At 36.9% G+C, this 20,952-nt stretch overlaps 1 protein-coding gene and 3 non-coding genes across 9 annotated transcripts in view; 3 read left to right on the top strand and 1 right to left on the bottom strand.

Moving 5' to 3' along the window:
- The first annotated feature begins 3,319 nt into the window (after nt 1-3,319).
- trnap-agg lies at nt 3,320-3,391 on the top strand. The gene has a single exon. It is a non-coding gene; the product is annotated as a tRNA-Pro (tRNA).
- A 297-nt stretch (nt 3,392-3,688) lies between these two features.
- On the bottom strand, nt 3,689-3,760 carry trnaw-cca. The gene has a single exon. It is a non-coding gene; the product is annotated as a tRNA-Trp (tRNA).
- Nucleotides 3,761-3,985: 225 nt separating this feature from the next.
- On the top strand, nt 3,986-4,059 carry trnai-aau. Its single transcript has one exon. It is a non-coding gene; the product is annotated as a tRNA-Ile (tRNA).
- Nucleotides 4,060-8,986: 4,927 nt separating this feature from the next.
- Nucleotides 8,987-20,952, top strand: part of pfkpb (phosphofructokinase, platelet b) — a 30,603-nt gene continuing 18,637 nt past the window's right edge. For 2 of the 6 annotated variants that reach the window (XM_048162273.1, XM_048162274.1), the window contains exons 1-8: nt 8,987-9,429; nt 11,804-11,877; nt 13,629-13,706; nt 14,206-14,395; nt 14,485-14,650; nt 16,021-16,065; nt 16,149-16,257; nt 18,289-18,384. In XM_048162273.1, coding sequence (XP_048018230.1) covers nt 9,345-9,429; nt 11,804-11,877; nt 13,629-13,706; nt 14,206-14,395; nt 14,485-14,650; nt 16,021-16,065; nt 16,149-16,257; nt 18,289-18,384 — 843 coding nt within the window. In that variant the 5' untranslated portion in view covers nt 8,987-9,344. Of the gene's footprint in view, nt 9,430-11,803; nt 11,878-13,628; nt 13,707-14,205; nt 14,396-14,484; nt 14,651-16,020; nt 16,066-16,148; nt 16,258-18,288; nt 18,385-18,461; nt 18,558-20,952 lie in introns of all 6 variants that reach the window. The other 4 variants (XM_048162269.1, XM_048162270.1, XM_048162272.1 and 1 more) reach the window with 3 other exon arrangements.

Below are 20,952 nucleotides of genomic sequence, written 5' to 3'. Positions count from 1 at the left end.
CACTGCACAAAACGTCATTATAGTGAAAAAAGGTTATTTAGATTATTAAAATGTTCTTCACACTAAGAAAAACAAGGTTCTTTTTAGAACTGTTTACTGAAAGGTCCTTTGGTCCAAAAATGGTTCTTCTATGTGAAACCCTCCTAGTGGAACATTTTTTTAGAGTGAAGACAAATCAAACCAGACTGATGCTGAACAAAAGGGCAATTGCAATCAAGAGAAATTATGGATGCCTTTATTTTGTGACCATATTATCAATGTCGATATCCTCTTGTAATTAGGTTTAGACTGAAAGATAATAGGTTTCTTAAAAATAAGTTAAAATTATTGATATTAGTGACATTTTAAGATATAGTTTAATACCATTCATGTGCAACTATTTTTTTATTTCATATTGTTTACTAATGTATACCAAGTTCTGATTTTTTTGCCATTACATTAGACTGATTTCTGTAAAATGATCATGTTTAAGATAAAATGTGTGCGTGTGTGTATGTATTGAGAAATCAAAGCGGTCTTTGAGAGTGAGTGTTTTAATTGAAATTTTATACATAAACTGATGAATTTGTGTGTCACCTTGTGATTGGTCACTGAACAGATTAAAAGACCATGTTTAATCCTCCTCCAAGAGTGATTTCTTTCTCTTAAGCTTTTAATCTTGAAAATAATGAAATAATTGGGTTATTAGACAAAATCATTGGTTGTAGAGAGGTGCAGGTATGACGTCACTTTGTAGGCCAACCGGCAGTTAGCATCACACTGGTTCCCACAATAAAACCCAATAGTTAAAAAAAAAAAAAAAAAAAAAAAAAAAGCTCTGTGATCAACAAAAGTTTATGATACTTACACGTTTGGTCCATCAAGATAATTTTAACAGATGAACACAACTTTTATGAATTTTGAAGTCTAAATGCAGTTGCCAGAATAAAAAGCTAAAGATAAATGGACTACACCACGGTTGCTCGACTTCAACGTCGCCACCACTAAGCTTCCGACAACTCTTTCAGTTTTTATCTAAAACATTTTCTGAGAAAGTTTAAGTTAGACTACTTTATAAGAGCACAATTATGAGCATAACGAGGCTGTAAAAGCGGACTGAGCTTACCTTTTCGGTGTGATGACGTTTAATGTCCTCGACTGCCTCTGTGGTCCAATTTATCCACTTGTTAGCAACCGCCTTTTTCAAGGCACATTTAAAAAATCACAAATGGGGTAATACTGATGTATTTTATGTCGTATAATAAAACAAGTGTCTTGAGCTTGTGTTCACCATAAACTTTATTTCAGGCATTTAAATAAAATCCCATTAAAACAAAACAAAACAAAAAACACTGATTTTGGGAAGATGGAACCGGAAGTGCTAAAATGCTAATTCGCTTCCGTGTTTTGGCCTACAAAGTGATGTCATACCTGCACCACTCTAGCATGTTGTTGACTGTTCTCTTTATTGTGAGTTGAGGAAGAGAAACAGACCTAAAAACCATTGAAAGAATTAATTATTAGGCCTATAATTTGATACTTTATATATTACATCTATTAGATATTACACTTAACAATATGGTTCCATTTGTTAACATGAAGCAACAATGACAAATACTTCTAAAGCATTTATTAATCTTAGTTAAAGGATTATTTCACTTTCTAATTAAAATTTCCTGATAATTTACTTACCCCCATGTCATCTAAGATGTTCATGTCTTTCTTTCTTCAGTCAAAAAGAATTTTTTTTTTTCAGTCAAAAAAGGTTTTTGATGAAAACATTCCAGGATTTTTCTCCATATAGTGGACTTCAATGGACCCCAAACAGTAGAAGGTCAAAATTACAGTTTCATTGCAGCTTCAAAGAGCTCTACACGATCCCAGACGAGGAATAAGGGTCTTATCTAGAGAAACCATCACTCATTTTCTAAATTTTTTTTTAAATTTTATACGGTTTAACCATAAATGCTCATCTTGAACTAGCTCTCTTCTTCTTCTCTATTTGAATTCCAGCAGTGTAGACACTGCTAAGTGTATTACTGCCCTCCACAGGCCAAAGTTTGAACTACATTGTCATATACAATAGTGCAAGTAATATAACAATTAGTTCAAACTTTGGCCTGAGGAGGGCAGTAATACACTTAGCAGTGTCTACACTGCCGGAATTCTAATAGAGAAGAAGAAGAGAGCTAGTTCAAGATGAGCATTTATTGTTAAAACTTATAATTTATTTATTTATTTTTAAGAAAAGGAGCGATGGTTTCTCTAGATGAGACCCTTATTCCTCGTCTGGGATCGTGTAGAGCTCTTTGAAGCTGCACTGAAACTGTAATTTTGACCTTCTACCGTTTGGGGTCCATTGAAGTCCACTATATGGAGAAAAACCCTGGAATGTTTTCATCAAAAACCTTAATTTCTTTTCGACTGAAGAAAGAAAGACATGAACATCTTGGATGACATGGGGGTGAGTAAATTATCAGGAAATTTTAATTTGAAAGTGAACTAATCCTTTAAGGTTATTTTCAACATTTAGCCTACTAATGCATTATCAAAATCAGAAGTTGAATCTGATAATATAATTTAATGGACCTGAGCTGACATGAACTAACAGTGAATAGTTATTTATTTTTTTATTTTTTTATTACCTAACATTAACAAGGATTAAATCCTGTAACAAATGTATTGCTTGTTGTTAGTTAATGTTAGCCTATTAACGTTTAAATTGTGGGATCTTATTGTAAATTGTTTCCGATATAAGATAGATTATAGTCTATAACACTTTACCGATATTAACATAGCATAGATGGCAACAAAGCTAACACACTCACAGCCACAAAATCAAAATCTACAATGTTTGTATCACAGTGGTGGACAGTAACGAAGTAGGCCTATTTTTAATTCACTCTACTTCAGTACATCAAGTTAGCCAAGTACTTGATTTGTGTATTTCGTCCTCCACTGACCACGACTGACGTTTATTTTGAGTCTGTGGAATAGTTAGAACAATGTGGAAAGGTAACTTTCTGATTTCTGATTTAACAAAATATCACAAACTGCTTGGTAATTTGTGTAGCTAGAACCAACAATAACACATTTTAATTGATAAAAATCTGCCTTTGGTTTTATCTGTTAAGTGTGAGTATTTGGCAGATAACGAGTGCTTTACGTGTTGATAATTCAAGTAGCTGAGTGGAATAGGAAAAAAGCATAGGATGTTAAAATCCTACTTGTGCTCACCTTCGCGGATTGGCATTAAAAAATAAAATAAAAATAAAATCGTTTGTAGTAACCTTTCATCAACGTGAAGGACTTAGTGTGTTATTTGGATCTCTTACATGTCGGCTCGTTGGTCTAGGGGTATGATTCTCGCTTAGGGTGCGAGAGGTCCCGGGTTCAAATCCCGGACGAGCCCTACTTTTTCTTCCTCTTTCCTTTTTGACATGTTCCAGTATTGAAGTGTGGACCCTTTCTCTGACTATTCTAAAAATGTGACAACGAGACTTAATTAAAAAGATGACGCTCCTTTGTAGCAGAGTCGTCAACAACCTCGCTAGTTTGTACTTACAGCGCCTCTTTGTGGTGAAAAAACATATATTACGTGATTTTAGATTTTTAAATAATTTGAATCGCAGGTCTTATGTTTTCTTGGTATGAGTCACTTGTGTTGTTCTATTCCTTTTCTCCGTTTTATAGATTCAAAAGAATTGATTGACCCCGACGTGATTTGAACACGCAACCTTCTGATCTGGAGTCAGACGCGCTACCGTTGCGCCACGAGGTCAGTCGCAATGGAGTAACCTCAACCGGACTATGATCTGTAAGATCTGCAAGATGTCTGGCAAGCCTGTTTTTTTTTTTTTTTTTTTTTAAATATATGTATGTGTGGTTTCGGATGCAAGTAAAGACATAAAAATACATGGGAATATATTTACATGTAGCATGGTTAAACAATGCTAACTAGCTAACCCGAATGAATGAAACAAGTACAGGAAACGTGTGCGAACGTGGCCGGTTAGCTCAGTTGGTTAGAGCGTGGTGCTAATAACGCCAAGGTCGCGGGTTCGATCCCCGTACGGGCCAAACTTATTTTCTTACTTTCCCTATGTTCATTTGCCATCGTAAAAATATAGATGATAGGAATATATAACCATTAAAAAAGTTAATTTAAAAATTGGCGATGACAGGTCATTACTAAACAGTGAAACAGATGTCAAAACATGCAAATATAAATGTTAAATGTAAAATGCCTAAATATGTTGAATTAAAAAAATATATTATTTTAAACTTCTGCACTGCACAGATGTAAAAATAAAATGGACATGTGCAAGGTTCTAAATGTACAACTGTTTCTTATTTGAAACTGATATTAAAATGTCTTGATGTATGTTTTTTTTTTTTGGTTCACTTTTTGTGTAGTAAATTAACAATCTGAAGATCTTTCAACCTGTGCTCAGAAAGTGTGAAGGGTGGTTAAGTATTCAATTGCACAAATTTAAATGCAACATTATACAGTCACAAGTGTGTGAATTATATGATAATTTAAAGGATCAAATAAGTCCTAAATATATGTTCTGCAGCAGACACTCTGGCCCGTTTACCAGAATTACTCTGATCACTGTCACACTGCCTGACCTGCAGCCACTGTCAAGTATGTCATGCTGCACTTGCTCTTTCTCTCTTTATCTTAGTGCTTTGTGTGCTGGTCTGTCCTGTGTTTCAGATAGACATCCCACCCTTAGGCAGACTGAGAAGCAGAGGTAGGGAGATAAGGATAAAACAGAATGCACACACACTTACACCCCTAATGCTTTCTCTTTTTTCATGAACAACCTCAATTCTCTTTTTATGGCAGGACTGATTTATGGACTGAGAAAGAGGCCTCAGACTGTCAGTGCCTCCAAAAGAGCGTCAGGTCGTGAGGCCAAAGACTGTCAAAAGAAGCTAAACAGCACGATCCTTGCCACATACAGTGCAGCTGACCACTATAGGGCCCCCAGATTTTATTTATTTTAATCATATAATGTTAGTCAACCTAAACATGCTTTTTCATCTATCTATCTATCTATCTATTCAAACCACAGTCTCTTCAAGTATGGAGGCGGCCTTTGCAATTAGAAGGCCCGATTCAAAAAATCCCCCCCCATCATGAACCCCCCCCAAAAAAAAAGACAAACAGACAGACAGACAAAAATATTGTATCTTGCAGCATGGTGGACCGCAGGTATGCTTTTATCAGCTGCAGGCGCAAGATATAAATATAGACAATTGAAACGATGGAAGAAAATAAAATGAAACTTAAACTACCAGTAGGTGGCAGCAAATCATTGTCTTAACGAGTGAGTGAGTCATTCAATCATTCAAATCATTAAAACAATTTCTTCAAAACACAGATTCATTCAGTAATGAAACATCACTTTGTTGCTCAGAGATGTGGAATGGCTCAGCTATGGATTTGTTTGAAACTGTTTTCATTGATTCAAAGATGTAATATAACATAAAGATGTAAGAGACGACATGGCAGAATAAATTCAAACATAATCTTTATTAACCAAAATAACAAAAAGTCAGTATCAGTAGAGTCAATCAGTATGAATTGCACGTGAATGGATGCATCAAATGAAATGTTGTCAGTGCAAATGAATGGATGTAAAACACAACATTAGAGCGTGGTCCTGACAAACTGCTCCCAAGCAAGAACTGAGCAGCCGCGCCGACAAACTCTTGCTCCATGTGCGCTCAATTCATGACCCAATCACAAGACCTGCAACAAAGGAAAAAAACAAAACGCCCAAACCAACACATCTCAACCCTAACAGCTGTCACTTTTGAAATTGTGCTGATATTCGGGAAAACAGCCTTCTATATCCTGTTATAAATATTAAAAACAAGAACTCATACACAGACATTTTTGCCCCATATATTTTGAATTTTGGGGGCATTTTTACTAATTTTGGTCGCATTTTATTTCAATGCATGCACAATTTTGTGCAATCTCTCGCCACGAATTACAACCATGTAAACATCTTTGTATTCTTTCATGCTAGAGTTGTAAAATGATGGTACTTTCTTACCTCTCTTGGCCATGTAGGCCTCCATTGTCGCTGTAGCTTGCATGCGTTCCAGTCATAGACAGTAAAAGAAATGGACACAGCGACCCCATTGGAACTCAATTGAGACAAGTGAAGCCCATTTTTAGCGATTTTTAGCACTTCCGTTTCTGACACGCAGACTCAAACTAAGCTTGATGACGTCAGCAACCTGTCTGACAGATGTAAATCTTCTAGTAGCTGTGCATGCAAACTGCCATCGTTAATCTTGCAGAGACGGCGAGCTTGAGCGGGGAGTTCTTTGGCGTGAGTGAGCAGGAGTAAGTATTCTGATTAATTATTTTGTATAGTATTTTAAAATGTAACGCCAGTACGCCATATTAAGTTAATGCATACTATTGCCTGCGAGCTTCTCCTCCTATCTGTACGGTAATTTCTCTACCGTGCAACAGAGAGTCGAGTGGTTATGACGCAATCGTTAGCCTATTTTTACAAAAACTGTTTCTACGGGGCCATAATGTAACATAGAAGGTAATGGAGCCCTTTATACATTGTCGTGTATCTTTAGAAATAAATAATGGACAAATGGAGTCTTTAAACGCCTCAGATGTAAAGTTATTCGCTGTCAAAGTGACGCCAAAATGAATGGGAGTCAATGGGATGCTAACGCAAGTGAAGTTCTGCTACAAGATGGCGGCACGCGGCCGACTTCAACTTCCGGTCGACTTCCTTGGGCACTGGTTCCAGTCTGTTCTGTTTATGCAGTTTTTCTTTGACTACCTTGTCAATCGATGCCCCCAGGGCATGGTTGCCACCTTGTGGATAAACTAATTACTGCAAAAAAAAATGAAATGTGCATGTGTGACTTGAGCCTACAAGTAAGTGCGGTTACAAAATACGGTGGTACTCTTCTGATGACAAAATTTGCGTCACGAGCACTGTATGCTGACCCTCGCATACACGTAAAAAGTGGATTAAGTGGACTATGTACTCATCCATGTAGTGTGTGAATTGTATAAGGTTATTTTGTCATTTAACAATGGAGTCTGATACCCCTCCCCCTTAACGTAATTAAAGCTGTGACAGTTGAGTGCATGAAGTGTCCAACATTCCACACTTCGTTTTTTCTGTTAATTTAGTGCATCATCCGGGTATTTAAAGTGCACTTTTTCTTTTTGGAATTTTCTGTGTGAACTCCCACTATTTGTACTTAAAAGGTTGTAGAATAGTAGACTGGGTAAACCCAGCCTGATCTGCCGGCGATTTGATTTCGCCCCGGCAACTCAGTCTGGAAACCCGTACATTAATTTCTGCTGCCTCTGTTACACTTTTGCGGGAACCAATCACAGACTGGCTTATCCACCTTGCTCGCTATTGGCGGGTACAGAGCTCTTTCTATGGCTCTGGGCGGGTATAAAACGATGACGTCTCTCGCACAACAGTCAATCCAATTCCTTTTAACCTCTCAACGATGCTAAATGACTTCTTTAGTTTAGCAAACAAATCGCTCGAGTGGGTGTAAATACCACTCACTTTCATGGTTTTTGCACAACCTGCAAAAATCGCTCGATGCCATTGCTGCTTCTGCAAACCGCTGATCAATGCTACAAACCAATACAAACTAAACCTGTCTGGAGTTTTCGCGTCACTCTGCAAAGTACGTCACCCAGATCATTGATCTGATTGGTTGAAGGACTATCCAATTGCGTGAATAATGCTTGTTGATCACGCTTCTTGTGCAGTAGGAAATACATATCAAACTCCCCAGAATTTTAAATTGAGCTTGGTCTGGTGATAGCCAGACAAGTAGAATAGTGCATAAGTACGCAAATTGGGACTCACCTATAGTTAAAATAGTCCATGTGACAGTGATTCATCCGTGTTCTATGTCAAAACGTGACTCATTATTGGCCGGCTCCTGCATCAGCATCACATGCATGCATCGTGCTGCACACATGAACAGCTTTGGCCAATACTGAGTCGGCGTTCTGACGTAGAACCTTGTTTAGTTTTTGCGCAAAAAAGTTTTCTTGTCGCTTCATAAAATTAAGGTTGAACCACTGCAGTCACATGGACTATTTTAACTATGTCTTTACTCTCGTTCTGGGCCTTGAAAGGTGCAATGACATTGCTGTCTATGTGTGGTTCAGAAACCTCTCGGATTTCATCAAAAATATCTTCATTTGTGTTCTGAAGATGAACGAAGGTTTGGAACGACGTGAGGGTGAGTAATTAATGACAGAAATTTCATTTCTGGGTGAACTAACCCTTTAATACACGTGCTTCCTACTTCAGAATGAACGGCTGTAAAAGTTAAGTAATAAAAAAGTTGTTTAACCGGAATATGTTTCCTGCTGAACTCAGTGGTGCAATGCGAATGTTGAGTGCTCTTCTTTAAAGACTCAACAGATGATGCCATTACTTGACACATTTAAAAAAATAAAATAAATAATAATAATCGATTAGAATGTATAGAGACATTAACTTGTGTAAAAAAATCTGTAATTTAAAATCTGTATTAAGCTCTATAGCTTTTTATCTTTGTGCAGTGTCACTGTCAGCATGATGTGGTTGCCCTTTTCTTGCTGTAAACCCAGACAAGCCCATTTGTCTGTCTTTGGCAAGGCAGTGCTTTCTCTCTCTCTCTCTCTCTCTCTCTCTCTCTCTCATACACACAAATTCTCTCCGAGTGAATAATATGTCAAGGTCATATAGAGATTCCACTGTCTAGATTTAGTTGACAGAGTTTCACCTTTTGTTTACTACAATTGCTATGCAGTGTTCTATAGATAGTATTATATTACTAGACCACAAATGCATACATATTAATATGTTTTGTCTTCGTTTCATTATCATGAACTAATTTGTGTGTGACAAATAAGTGCATAGACTAGGCTACTTCCTTAATGACTGTAACGTAATCTGTTTTTCCATGTGCTGCAAGAACAAGAGTATCGTGTTACATTTAGAGTAGGCTGGATCTTTACTGTGTAAATTGTTTTACAATAACTCTCAACTTGATGAAGGCAAAGTAGGACTTCCTTGTCACTTATTTAATCCCAGCATCGGACAGCAATTGGTCTAAATTCGTCCAGATGAGACGTGATCAGCAGGACTATTGCCTGACGCTGCTGTCAATCCAGAATGGGGCGGTAGTTGTCAACCTACCGGACCGCGCGAGGCGCCGAAACGCACGTCCGACACCGGAGGAGAAGTTGATCGGCGGAGCCTTTTATCCTCTCCAGCCTGCTTTGGATTGCTCTTACTTCAACCAGGAATTAAAGGCATTGCTCTGTTCGCAAAAACATCCGCGGAATAATGCCGGACAGTAAAAAATTCTTCGAGAACCTCTCTGGAGCAGGGAAGTCCATTGGCGTCTTGACAAGCGGCGGAGATGCTCAAGGTAATTTTTGGCTATAATAACAAGGATTAGGATGTCAAGTGTGCTTGTTTGCCCGACCTAGCAGTGGCAGATTGACCTGTTTGCATCTAATGATTAACGTTACACATCTTGGCAAAACGCAAGCGATGCAACAGATGATAAAAGAGAAAGGCGAGGCAGTTCCGGGCTTTAAAATGACGCTAAAATGACTTTATCAGTACTTATATAGCGATTCTGAACTGTTTTCAGTCGTTAATTAGGCTACTGAAAATATGATTGGAATATGTTTATGAATAAATTAAATATTTTAGTGTTAAAACACAATCATTTAACACATAGTTTATGGATATTGAAATTAAAATAATTAACTTGCATCGCTGCACTGACCGCTCGAGCGTCATGACAACGCTTATAAATAAACTGGGTGCGCTCGAGCGACTTTAAACACAAATGCAATAAAACATTTATACAATTAGCTGCATGACGCAGCATTTACGTTATGTCGTACGTCTAATTTTATGCTGACATTGGCATGCAGTTAAATTATGAACGAATTAAAATAAATGAATGACAGATCAGAGTATCTGTTGCAGTTTGGCCGTCTATGTGTTTCCTCACCTGGTTTCCTGTGCATCTTTGTGCGCATCGAGTGTAATATTTGTTATATGTCATAAAAAATATATAATAGTGAAGAATGTCTACGTGATGACAGGCAAGTATTAGAGCGAGACTCCCATGATGCCGTGTTCACGTGATAAAAAACCCACGGCATCCCAAGCATGAGCGCGCGAGTTAAAAGCCTCGTAAAACCATTTCCGTTTTAAAAGCGCACCTTTCCCGGCGCTCGTTTATTCGTTTGCGCATGTTTAACAGAGAATTAAAGAGGTCACGAAGCGTTGTTTTGTTCTCTGATGCAATGTCTGACTCCCTTCATCAGTATTGTACGCTACATCCAACCTAGAAGAGACGATTGTATTTTCCTCAGAAACATCGCCTGTTTGTTTACTTTTGCATGCGTGTGCACATTTCCTGGACCAGCATAAAACACTAGGCTAGTTTTAATTTATATACAGTAATTAATTATATAATGTGAGTTCGTAGGAAAAGGGTGTATTTAAAGTACAGCTACTCCTAGAGTTTCCACCTTTGACCCATTTTGCCTTTTTAGTTCGGTTCTGGGTCTGATGGCACTAGGTTTCCTAGCAACGGTCTCCTGGCAGCAGCCCTCCCATCACTATGGGTTAGGCTGGACATACAGCCTCAGGGGAATAGATGCTTGATTCAACTTGTCAGGTCACAGCATGTGAACATACTGAGCAGAGCCTCCACCTTTCATTCCTCTATTTGTGCCACACATGGTTTGGAGATCTTTGTTGATTGTTTAAGGGGCGTCCAATCCTGCTCCTGGAGGGCCACTGTCAGCTCCAACCCCAATTTAACACACCTGAACCAGCAAATCAAGGTCTTACCAGGCATAATAGATAGAAACTTCCTGGCAGGTGTGTTGAGGCAAGTTGGAGTTAAACTCTGCAGGACAGTGGTGTGGCCCTCCAGGACCGAGTCCTGGACACCCTTGGATTACAATGACTCTCTGCACTGTAAAACCGAACAGTGAAATTAATTAAATGAAATGAGTTTGTTTCTCTCACATAATAATGATAGTTCATTGTACTTAATAGAAAAAAGTTGTGTGAACTCAAAATTTCATTGTAGTAAGCTGAACTTAATATGATTGAGTTTCTAATTCACAGCATGCTTTGCCTCAGACTGTATAAATAAATGTTGAAATTAAGTGTTATTTTGTGTGTTTTTGCACAAGAATAACATAGGGAGTCATAAGTTAGTGTTTAATGTTGTGATTTAAGGGGGTTCTGTTATGTTAGTTTTGTAGGGTTATCATTGTGGTGAAGAGTATGGTTAGGTTGAGGATGGGTTGCAAAACTGTTTAGACCATATATACTGTATGTTGTTTGATTATGTACATGCAAGTATATAATGACAGTCTCTTTGATAATTAAAATAGCATATGTTATTTGCTATGTAACATTTAACCAAGATCTGAATGTGATGTTTATGTAAATGAACTGAATGTAACTAACATTATGATGAGTGGAACAAGGCTGAGAACTGTGGGAATGAAGGGATGCTGGTGGCGTGATTTTTAATGTGAGACACCTGTGCACTCGCTCCACTCCCACAGCTTTTGGCCCCGCCCCACTTGTCACAAAAATTTTAAGTTCTACTAACTTAAAAAAAAAATGAGTTAGTTTACTTATGTTTTGAGGTAATAAGTTTCTTCAGATGTTTTAAGTATTCTGAACTTACTGAGTTTTACAGTGTGTTTGATGCATCAGAATTTGTGAATCACCAGTCTTTTCTGTATTTCTTCATGCAGGTATGAATGCCGCTGTGAGGGCAGTGGTCAGAATGGGAATCTATGTAGGAGCTAAAGTTTATTTCGTCCATGAGGTGATTTTTCTTTTGATTTCTTTTGATGTATTCTCTGAAATTTATATAGGACATTGACTGTTTAAAGATAACATGAATTGAATGTTGATATAGTCTTTACTTCCCTATTGTGACATGTATCTAGGTGAAATGTAGATCGGGACTTGATTTTGTCCATAGGGAATTGACTGGAATGTTGGATGGTTGTGGTTTTTGGTAACACTTTATTTTAAAGAGTTCCTATAATGCCCCATTCACAAGTCTCTGGTGTCTCCAGAATGTGTCTGTGAAGTTTCAGCTCAAAATAACCCACAGATAATTTATTATAGCTTGTCACATTTGCCCTTATTTGGGTGCGAGCAAAAACATGCCCTTATTTGTGTGTGTCCCTTTAAATGCAAATTAGCTTCTGTTCCCGGACCCCTTTCCCGAAGAGGGCGGAGCTTTAACAGCTCAAGCTTCGGTTGATCAACAACAACAAAGCTGGAGAATCTCACGCAGCCAAAATGAGGATTGTCAGTAATGGTGTGATTCAGCTAATGGACTAGAATGTGCTGTCATGTTAATCTGTTGTGCAAATCCAGCATTGAATTGACCCTCGTTTGTGAAGCAGTCTGGTGTAAAATTACGGTATGGTAACATCACTCGACAACAACAACTCTTCCTCTTCTCTAAAGCAGCCCAACATGGCCTCACCCCCTTTGTTTGCTTGTTCTCGGAGGCAGGAAATTCTTTAAAAGAAAATATTTCCCTTTGCATTGAACTTTGAGCATTGTAACTTTGCAGATGTTGATTATGCTGTAGCAGCAACATTACACACTAACTGAAGTTCTGTCATGACAACTCTCGGAGTGTTTGGTATGGTAATGGATATGACAATGTAGATATTTTTGGTCTTGGCGGAATAGATCTGCTACGCTGCTGCTGCTTAATTGCTGCTGCTGCTGTTGATTATTGCTGCTGCTGCTGCTGCAGAGCAAGTACGGGACTTGCTACTGCTAATACATACACGACCCGCTGCTGTGAGCAAGTAAGACATGCTGCTGCTGTACAATATAGCGTACATGAATAACCGTAGCAGATCTATACAGGTGGAGCTGGGGAAGGTGGAGGGTTTCTGAAGCACGCTGCGCTACTAAGCAATGCTAACTCATGTATTTAAAGATTAAGCACGCAGCTCATTGGATTCTAAAACAGGAGGAACCAATCATCTGTGACCTATAGATATTGATGTGATAATTAGCAGGTGTGTTAAAGGACCTATTAGCCTGCGCCATCTAGAGTTTCATGCCAGAACTTTGTATTTAAAAAAGTGAAATCATAATCAACCACAACTTTAAGGTAGTTACATGTTACTACATGTACTTACTATAGTAATAACAGTAAATGATACATAATTATGCGTAACTAACCCTAAACCAAACCGTAACTATATAGTAAGTACACATAGTTCATTAATATTAGTCAGTACTTATTTGAGTAAGTACAATGTAACTACATCACCTTAAAATAAAGTGTAACCTGGTTTACTATTGGTTGATCTCATGTGTTGCCTGTAGTCATTTGATGGTGGCATCTATGGTCTTTGTTGTGCAGTGATAAATAAAGATTCAGGTATTCCATCAAGCAGCATTGTTTCCTTGATCTCAAAGCACGTACATGAAAGCTTGTGACAGATAAAAGGTGTCCATTCTGTGGTTGCCTTGGTAGAAAGGAAAATTAATTCAGCCTATTAATATGTCACAATAAATGTTTTTTTTTTTTATCCTCAGGGCTACCAGGGCATGGTGGACGGAGGTGACAACATCAAAGAGGCATCATGGGAAAGTGTTTCCAGCATGTTACAAGTGGTAAGCAAACGTCCATATTAAATTAAAAGCTAAAATAGCGCACATAATTAAGTGAACATGGAGAAGATACATTGCAGGGTTGTTGCATAGAGCTGCACGATTCTGGATAGATTGATAAACTGTGTAGTTTGAGAAACATGATTCATGAGTAAACATACATCACCGTTTTTAATGTTGCATTATATTGTGCAAGGAAATAATTTACCTTTATTTATTTAGCATATGTTTTTATTCAAATAAGGGACATCACTTGCAGTTTGTCATCAGATCCTTCAATATTGGGGAAGTTAAGATAGATTTGCATACAAGCTAACTTAAATGCAGAAATGTAGGAAGTTCTTGTGTTTTTCTTGTAGCATTTCTTGTTGTCATATAGCATTTGTTTTGTTATTGAATGAATTCTTTTTTTTGAATGGATGATTCAATGACAAATACATTTTTAGCTGTCACTGTGTACAACAGTGTAGCCTATTTTCTTAATGTCACCGTGTGTGTGCAGGGTGGCACTGTGATTGGCAGCGCCCGTTGCAAGGATTTTCGTACCCACGAGGGACGTTTGCGTGCTGCTCTAAACCTGGTGCAGCGTGGCATCACTAACTTGTGTGTGATTGGTGGAGATGGCAGTTTGACCGGAGCTAATCTCTTCAGGGAGGAGTGGAGCGGACTGTTGGATGAGCTTGTCCAATCAGGTAGCAGAGAAGGAGGGGCTTATACTGTATTGAATAACATAATACCTTCATATTTTTCTCTGTGTCCATGATTTGTTTCTGTCTCCCAGGTCAAATCAGTGAAGAGGCTGCCCAAACTCATTCTGTGTTGCATGTTGTTGGGATGGTGGGCTCGATAGACAATGATTTCTGCGGGACAGATATGACGATTGGCACTGACTCAGCACTGCACAGGATCATAGAGGTGGTGGACGCCATAATGACCACCGCACAAAGGTATATGCTAACAATTTCAATATACAAAAAAAAAAAAAAAATCCCAGTTATTCCAATACATTTAAATTTGCAAACATTTTTGTTGCCCAACAGTAGAGTATGTCACTAGCCAGGGCTCATAATGTGAAATATATTTTTTTGCCCACTCAATACCCCCCACCCTGACCCCAGTAGCTTACATACATACTAAACTATATATATATTGAACGGAAACCCAATGTCCAAAACCGCAAAAAAAAAAAAAAAATCTTTATATATGGTCAGAGACATGCATGTGTCATTATATTATTACCATTCTACCAAAATCAAGCTCAAATGGAGTTACTAGGTTTTTGACCAGCGAATTTTGGACATATGGCAATAAGTTCACCGAATTACGTTTTCATTAATTTACAGGTTATAAAGTTTACTGTAGCTATGTGGGCTCTCAGTTTTTTCTGTCATTTGTCCAAAATCTCATGTTATTAAAGATGAAGTGTTACGCACAGGCTATTTAAGACAGTATTGGCTGTGACTCGACATTCGACATCAAATGCTAGACCCTCTACTTCAATTCTCAAATACATAAAACATTAGTCTTTATATATATAGTGTTTCTTGAGTAAAAAAAAAAATGCTGTACTTATTCAAAGAACCAGTTCTTTATTTACCCTTGCATTGCAAACAAGCAGAGATGATCCAAACTGTGTGTGGAACTTTATTCACAATAGAAGCGGGGTGGAATTGTGAGGTTTGACTAACAGTTTGATGATCCAATGGAATTATGAGGTTTAGTCACAAGCTCTTTTTATTACTTTTCATTGGTTAAATATTTGCACAACTGTCAGACAGACGTAAAGGGTGACCAATAGTAATGATTTATAGAAAAAAATGACGAAATACAGAGATACAAGTTTTCTGAATGATATTTTCAATTTTGTTAATTTTATGTAGTAACGTTATATGTCTTAAAGTGCTTTACCATTAGAGTGAAATAATAATATTTAATAATATTTATAATTTATACACATGCATTTTCTGTAAAGCTGCTTTGAAATGATATGTATTGTGAAAAGCACTATACAAATAAATGTGAATTGAATAAAATAATATTTCTTCTCATTGTAATTGGACCCCCCGCCAGACATCTGAGTGTATGCGCGTGCCTAGAATGCCAACGCATAAATCCGGCCCTGGAATTAGCAATGCCAAGGTCATGGGTTTGATACCCACGCATGCACTGATAAAATACCTACCTTAAATGTAAAGTCACGCATTTTCAAGTCATGCATTTTGAATATCAAATACATTAGACATTGTTTTGAACAATTTAAGCCTATCATTAAAGATAAATCAAGTTTTTAAAAAAATTCATATTGTGTCTCTTTTAGCCATCAGAGGACCTTTGTGCTGGAGGTCATGGGTAGACACTGCGGGTAAGACCCTCGACTATAAACACTCATAGAAAAATGCGCTATATTTGAAATCAGCACTAAACCGTGTGTGTATGTGTGTGTAGGTATCTAGCATTAGTCAGTGGTCTTGCGTGTGGAGCTGACTGGGTGCTGATTCCAGAAATGCCTCCCAAAGATGGCTGGGAGGAACAGATGTGTCACAAACTATCAGAGGTAACACGCACATAAACCCACAGCCACGCTCAAACTAACTAAAGCAGAGAAAACTACTAACCTAACTACGTTGTTCAGTAGCGTGACAGTACTCCAGTTGTAGCTAACAAGCTAGCTTTTACAGCAGTTGCAGTGTAGTTTGACCAAACATTACATCACTGCTTTTTAATGTTTCATTATATTGTGCATGGAGCCTTGCAGTCAAGACAAACATTTATTTATTCATTTAGTATGCGCTTTTATTCAAAGCGACTTACAAATGAGGAATATCACACGCAATTTGTCATCAGAGCCAACAATCTATTATGTAGAATTATATGAGAGATCATAATATGAGTAATTTATATATATATATATATATATATATATATATATATATATATATATATAAAATCAAAGCTTCTTTCCTGCACTAAATAAAAATTGTGACTTTTCTCACAATTATGAGATTTTATAGTCAAAATTGCGAGAAATAAATCACAATTCAGACTTTTTTTTCCAAATTGTGAGAAAAATAAACAAGCATTCAGATGATTAATTTTAATGAACTGGTTCAAAAAATTCACCTAATCCATTGATTCATCACTCAGTTGTATTCCTGGAACTCTTGAATTTTTTTACATTGTCTTTTTGTAGAAAGAATAAACATTTAATTAAACACTGTATTAAACAAAAGAGTGTTTTCTTATTAATTTAGTGTAAAATTATTTGTATTAAAGGTGCCCTAGATTCAAAATTTGAATTTACCTTGGCATAGTTGAATAACAAGAGTTCAGTACATGGAAAAGACATACATTGAGTTTCAAACTCCATTGCTTTCTTTTTCTTATGTAAATCTCATTTGTTTAAAAGACTTCCGGAAAACACGCGGATCTCAACATAACACTGACTGTTACGTAACAGTCGGGTGTACGCCCCCAATATTTGCATATGCCAGCCCACGTTTCCAACATTATAAAAGGCATTAGACAAGGGCAGCCAGTATTAACGTCTGGATGTGCACAACCAAATCATCAGACTAGGTAAGCAAGCAAGAACAATAGCGAAAATGGCAGATGGAGCAATAATAACTGACATGATCCATGATAGCATGATATTTTTAGTGATATTTGTAAATTGTCTTTCTAAATGTTTCGTTAGCATGTTGCTAATGTACTGTTAAATGAGGTTAAAGTTACCATCGTTTCTTACTGAATTCACGGAGACAAGAGCCGTCGCTATTTTCATTTTTAAACACTTGCAGTCTGTATAATTCATAAACACAACTTCATTCTTTATAAATCTCTCCAACAGTGTAGCATTAGCCGTTAGCCATGGAGCACAGCCTCAAACTCATAGAGAATCAAATATAAACATCAAAATAAATACTTTACTCACATAATTTGAAGCATGCATACAGCATGCATGACGAACATCTTGTAAAGATCCATTTGAGGGTTATATTAGCTGTGTGAACTTTGTAAATGTGCTGTAATATAATCGAGAGCTCGTGTGGCAGGGAGCACGCGAATTAAAGGGGCGGCGCGCTGAAAAAATCAGTGCATAGTTAATGATGCCCCAAAATAGGCAGTTAAAAAAATTAATTTAAAACAATCTATGGGGTATTTTGAGCTGAAACTTCACCTCGGACACCTCAGACTTATATTACATCTTGTGAAAAAGCATTCTTGGGCACCTTTAATAGATTAAGTTTGATGTTGTCACTAATTGATCTATTGTTTTTGTGCCAGAAAAATGCTTCACTTTTTAACTGAATCATGTAATCTGATTTTTAGATTATTTAATAGCTTATAGCTTCAATTTACTTTTTTAATTTTTAGTAGCTTGTAGTGTAGCAAGGCACGTTTTCTTAAGAATAACTTAGTTACTAGTTGAAATTAAAAATAGCTTGTTGTTTAGCTTGCTACAGTTTCCCCAAGAAGCCATGCTCAAACACATGAACACATTCACACAACACACTCATGCATACATGCCAATGCACACACACACACACACACAGCTTGTTTCAGTCCTCCAGTGTTTGTCCTGCAGAGCCGTTTGCGAGGTTCTCGTCTTAATATAATCATAGTGGCCGAGGGAGCCACAGACAGACATGGAAACCCCATCAGCTCTAATGCAGTGAAGGACGTGAGTATCTCCTCCCCGTTCTCACCAGTGTGTATGTATGTACGGATGTGTGTGCGCGTGCTTTTTTTCCCTTGTAGAATCGCGCTGATAAGAAACGGCTTAATATCATCATAGTAGCTGAAGGTGCAATAGACCATAACAACAAGCCCATAACCACAGACCTTATTAAGGACGTGAGTAATGCACAGCCACAGGCCATACAGTACATCCATACTAATGAGTGTATAAATGACTGCTTTCCTTCTCTTACACATAACACAACAAAATATTTCCATTTTTTCTTCTAATTTTGTTACAGAAGGATTAACAAATGCATGTTTTGTATTTGAGTTTTTGTAGACACTGCTTTTGGTGTAAATATCAGCTGTGTGTGTTTACATGTGACACTTCTCTTCATTTACTTTTGTGTTTTTACTTTTAAGTCACACACACATTTCTCTCACAACATGCATGTCTGTGGTTATGTTTGCTGACCTTGCATATTATGGAATGCCAAAGCTGCCGAAATAAGAAATAAATAAATGCACAAAGAAATATAATGAATGAATGAATGAATAAATAAACAAATACGTACATAAATACATAAATATACAAAGAAATAATTTTTTTTGTATATTTATTTATTTATTTATTCATTTCTTTCTTTATTTATTTATTTATTATTTCGGCAGCTTTGGCTTTCCGTAGCCTTTAGAGTAAACTGCTTTAGAAATATTGCTCTGTTCTTGCATGTGTGTTTTAATTTATGGTGGAGTTTTGGGATTTTGGGCTCAGTCTGACATTAATAATAAATCCATCTACACTACCTTTCAAAAGATATTTTTTTCCTCCAAAAAAGGATGCATTAAATTAATCATAAGGCACAGTAAAGATTTTTCATTTTTCATTTTTGCAACAAAAAAAACTATTTCAAGTAAATGCTTTTCTTTTCAACTTTCTATTCATGAAATTATCCTGAAAAAATGGTTTCCACAAAAATACAAACCCGATTCCAAAAACGTTGGGACACTGTACAAATTGTGAATAAAAAAGGAATGCAATAATTTACAAATCTCATAAACTTATATTTTTTTCACAATAGAACATAGATAACATATCAAATGTTGAAAGTGAGACATTTTGAAATGTCATGCCAAATATTGGCTCATTTTGGATTTCATGAGAGCTACACATTCCAAAAAAGTTGGGACAGGTAGCAATAAGAGGCCGGAAAAGTTAAATGTACATATAAGGAACAGCTGGAGGACCAATTTGCAACTTAATAGGTCAATTGGCAACATGATTGGGTATAAAAAGAGCCTCTCTGCAGTCCAGATCTTTCACCCATAGAAAACATTTGACGCAGCATAAAGAGGAAGATGCGACAAAGAAGACCTAAGACAGTTGAGCAACTAGAAGCCTGTATTAGACAAGAATGGGACAACATTCCTATTCCTAAACTTCAGCAACTTGTCTCCTCAGTCCCCAGACGTTTGCAGACTGTTATAAAAAGAAGAGGGGATGCCACACAGTGGTAAACATGGTCTTGTCCCAACTTTTTTGAGATGTGTTGATGCCATGAAATTTAAAATCAACTTATTTTTCCCTTAAAATGATACATTTTCTCAGTTTAAACATTTGATATGTCATCTATGTTGTATTCTGAATAAAATATTGAAATTGGAAACTTCCACATCATTGCATTCTGTTTTTATTCACAATTTGTACAGTGTCCCAACTTTTTTGGAATCAGGTTTGTATTAAGCAGCACAGTTTTATACATTGATATAATATTAAGAAATGTTTCTTGAGCAGCAAATTAGCATATTCGAATGGTTTCTGTAGGATCATGTGACACTGAAGACTTTAGTAATGATTTGCTATCACAGGAATAAATTACTTTTTAAAATATATATGAATAGTTCAGATGCAAAAGCCGCTAAACGCCACCTCCTTCAAAAATGAGATAATGATATTGAGCGATTGCTTACCGCACATATTATACATTCATCAAATACTTTCGCTTCAAATCTGATAAATCCTAGCGTCAGCCCATTCAGAAATACCGGTTAGTTGGCAGAAACCGCTAAACGCCACTTCCCTTTGTCAGCAAAAGCCTCTAAAGTCCACAGAAGAACCAATCAGAAGATCCGAATTGAATCATATGATTTCAAGATGAATGACGGTGTGTGTACGAGCAGACATTCAATTGCCGAGCTTCAAGTTTTTATCATGGACAGGACTTCGCGAGTAGCAAGTAAACACAATAGTGTTGCTTTTGCTGCTATAAAACTGACAGAAACTGACATTTTACTGTCTTGTTGTCCAAAGAGGTGGACTTCAGGTGGACCTAAAAAAATTTTTAAATACCAATTAATTTAATTTTTGAAAATAAGGCATTTCAATAACTGACTAATAACCTTTTCTTTGCCATTAAAGTGAAATTACTGAACCTAAACATAGGAGCCTGGTAAAAAATGTCAGACAGGTTTTTGCAGTGGAACTCTTCATATATACAGTTATTCTAAATTGTAATAATATTTAACAATATTACAGTTTTTACTGTATTTTTGTTCAAATAAATATAGC

This window comes from Megalobrama amblycephala, linkage group LG17 (assembly GCF_018812025.1).
Source record: "Megalobrama amblycephala isolate DHTTF-2021 linkage group LG17, ASM1881202v1, whole genome shotgun sequence".
Lineage (NCBI taxonomy): Eukaryota > Metazoa > Chordata > Actinopteri > Cypriniformes > Xenocyprididae > Megalobrama > Megalobrama amblycephala.
This window is presented reverse-complemented; position numbering and strand designations above follow the sequence as displayed.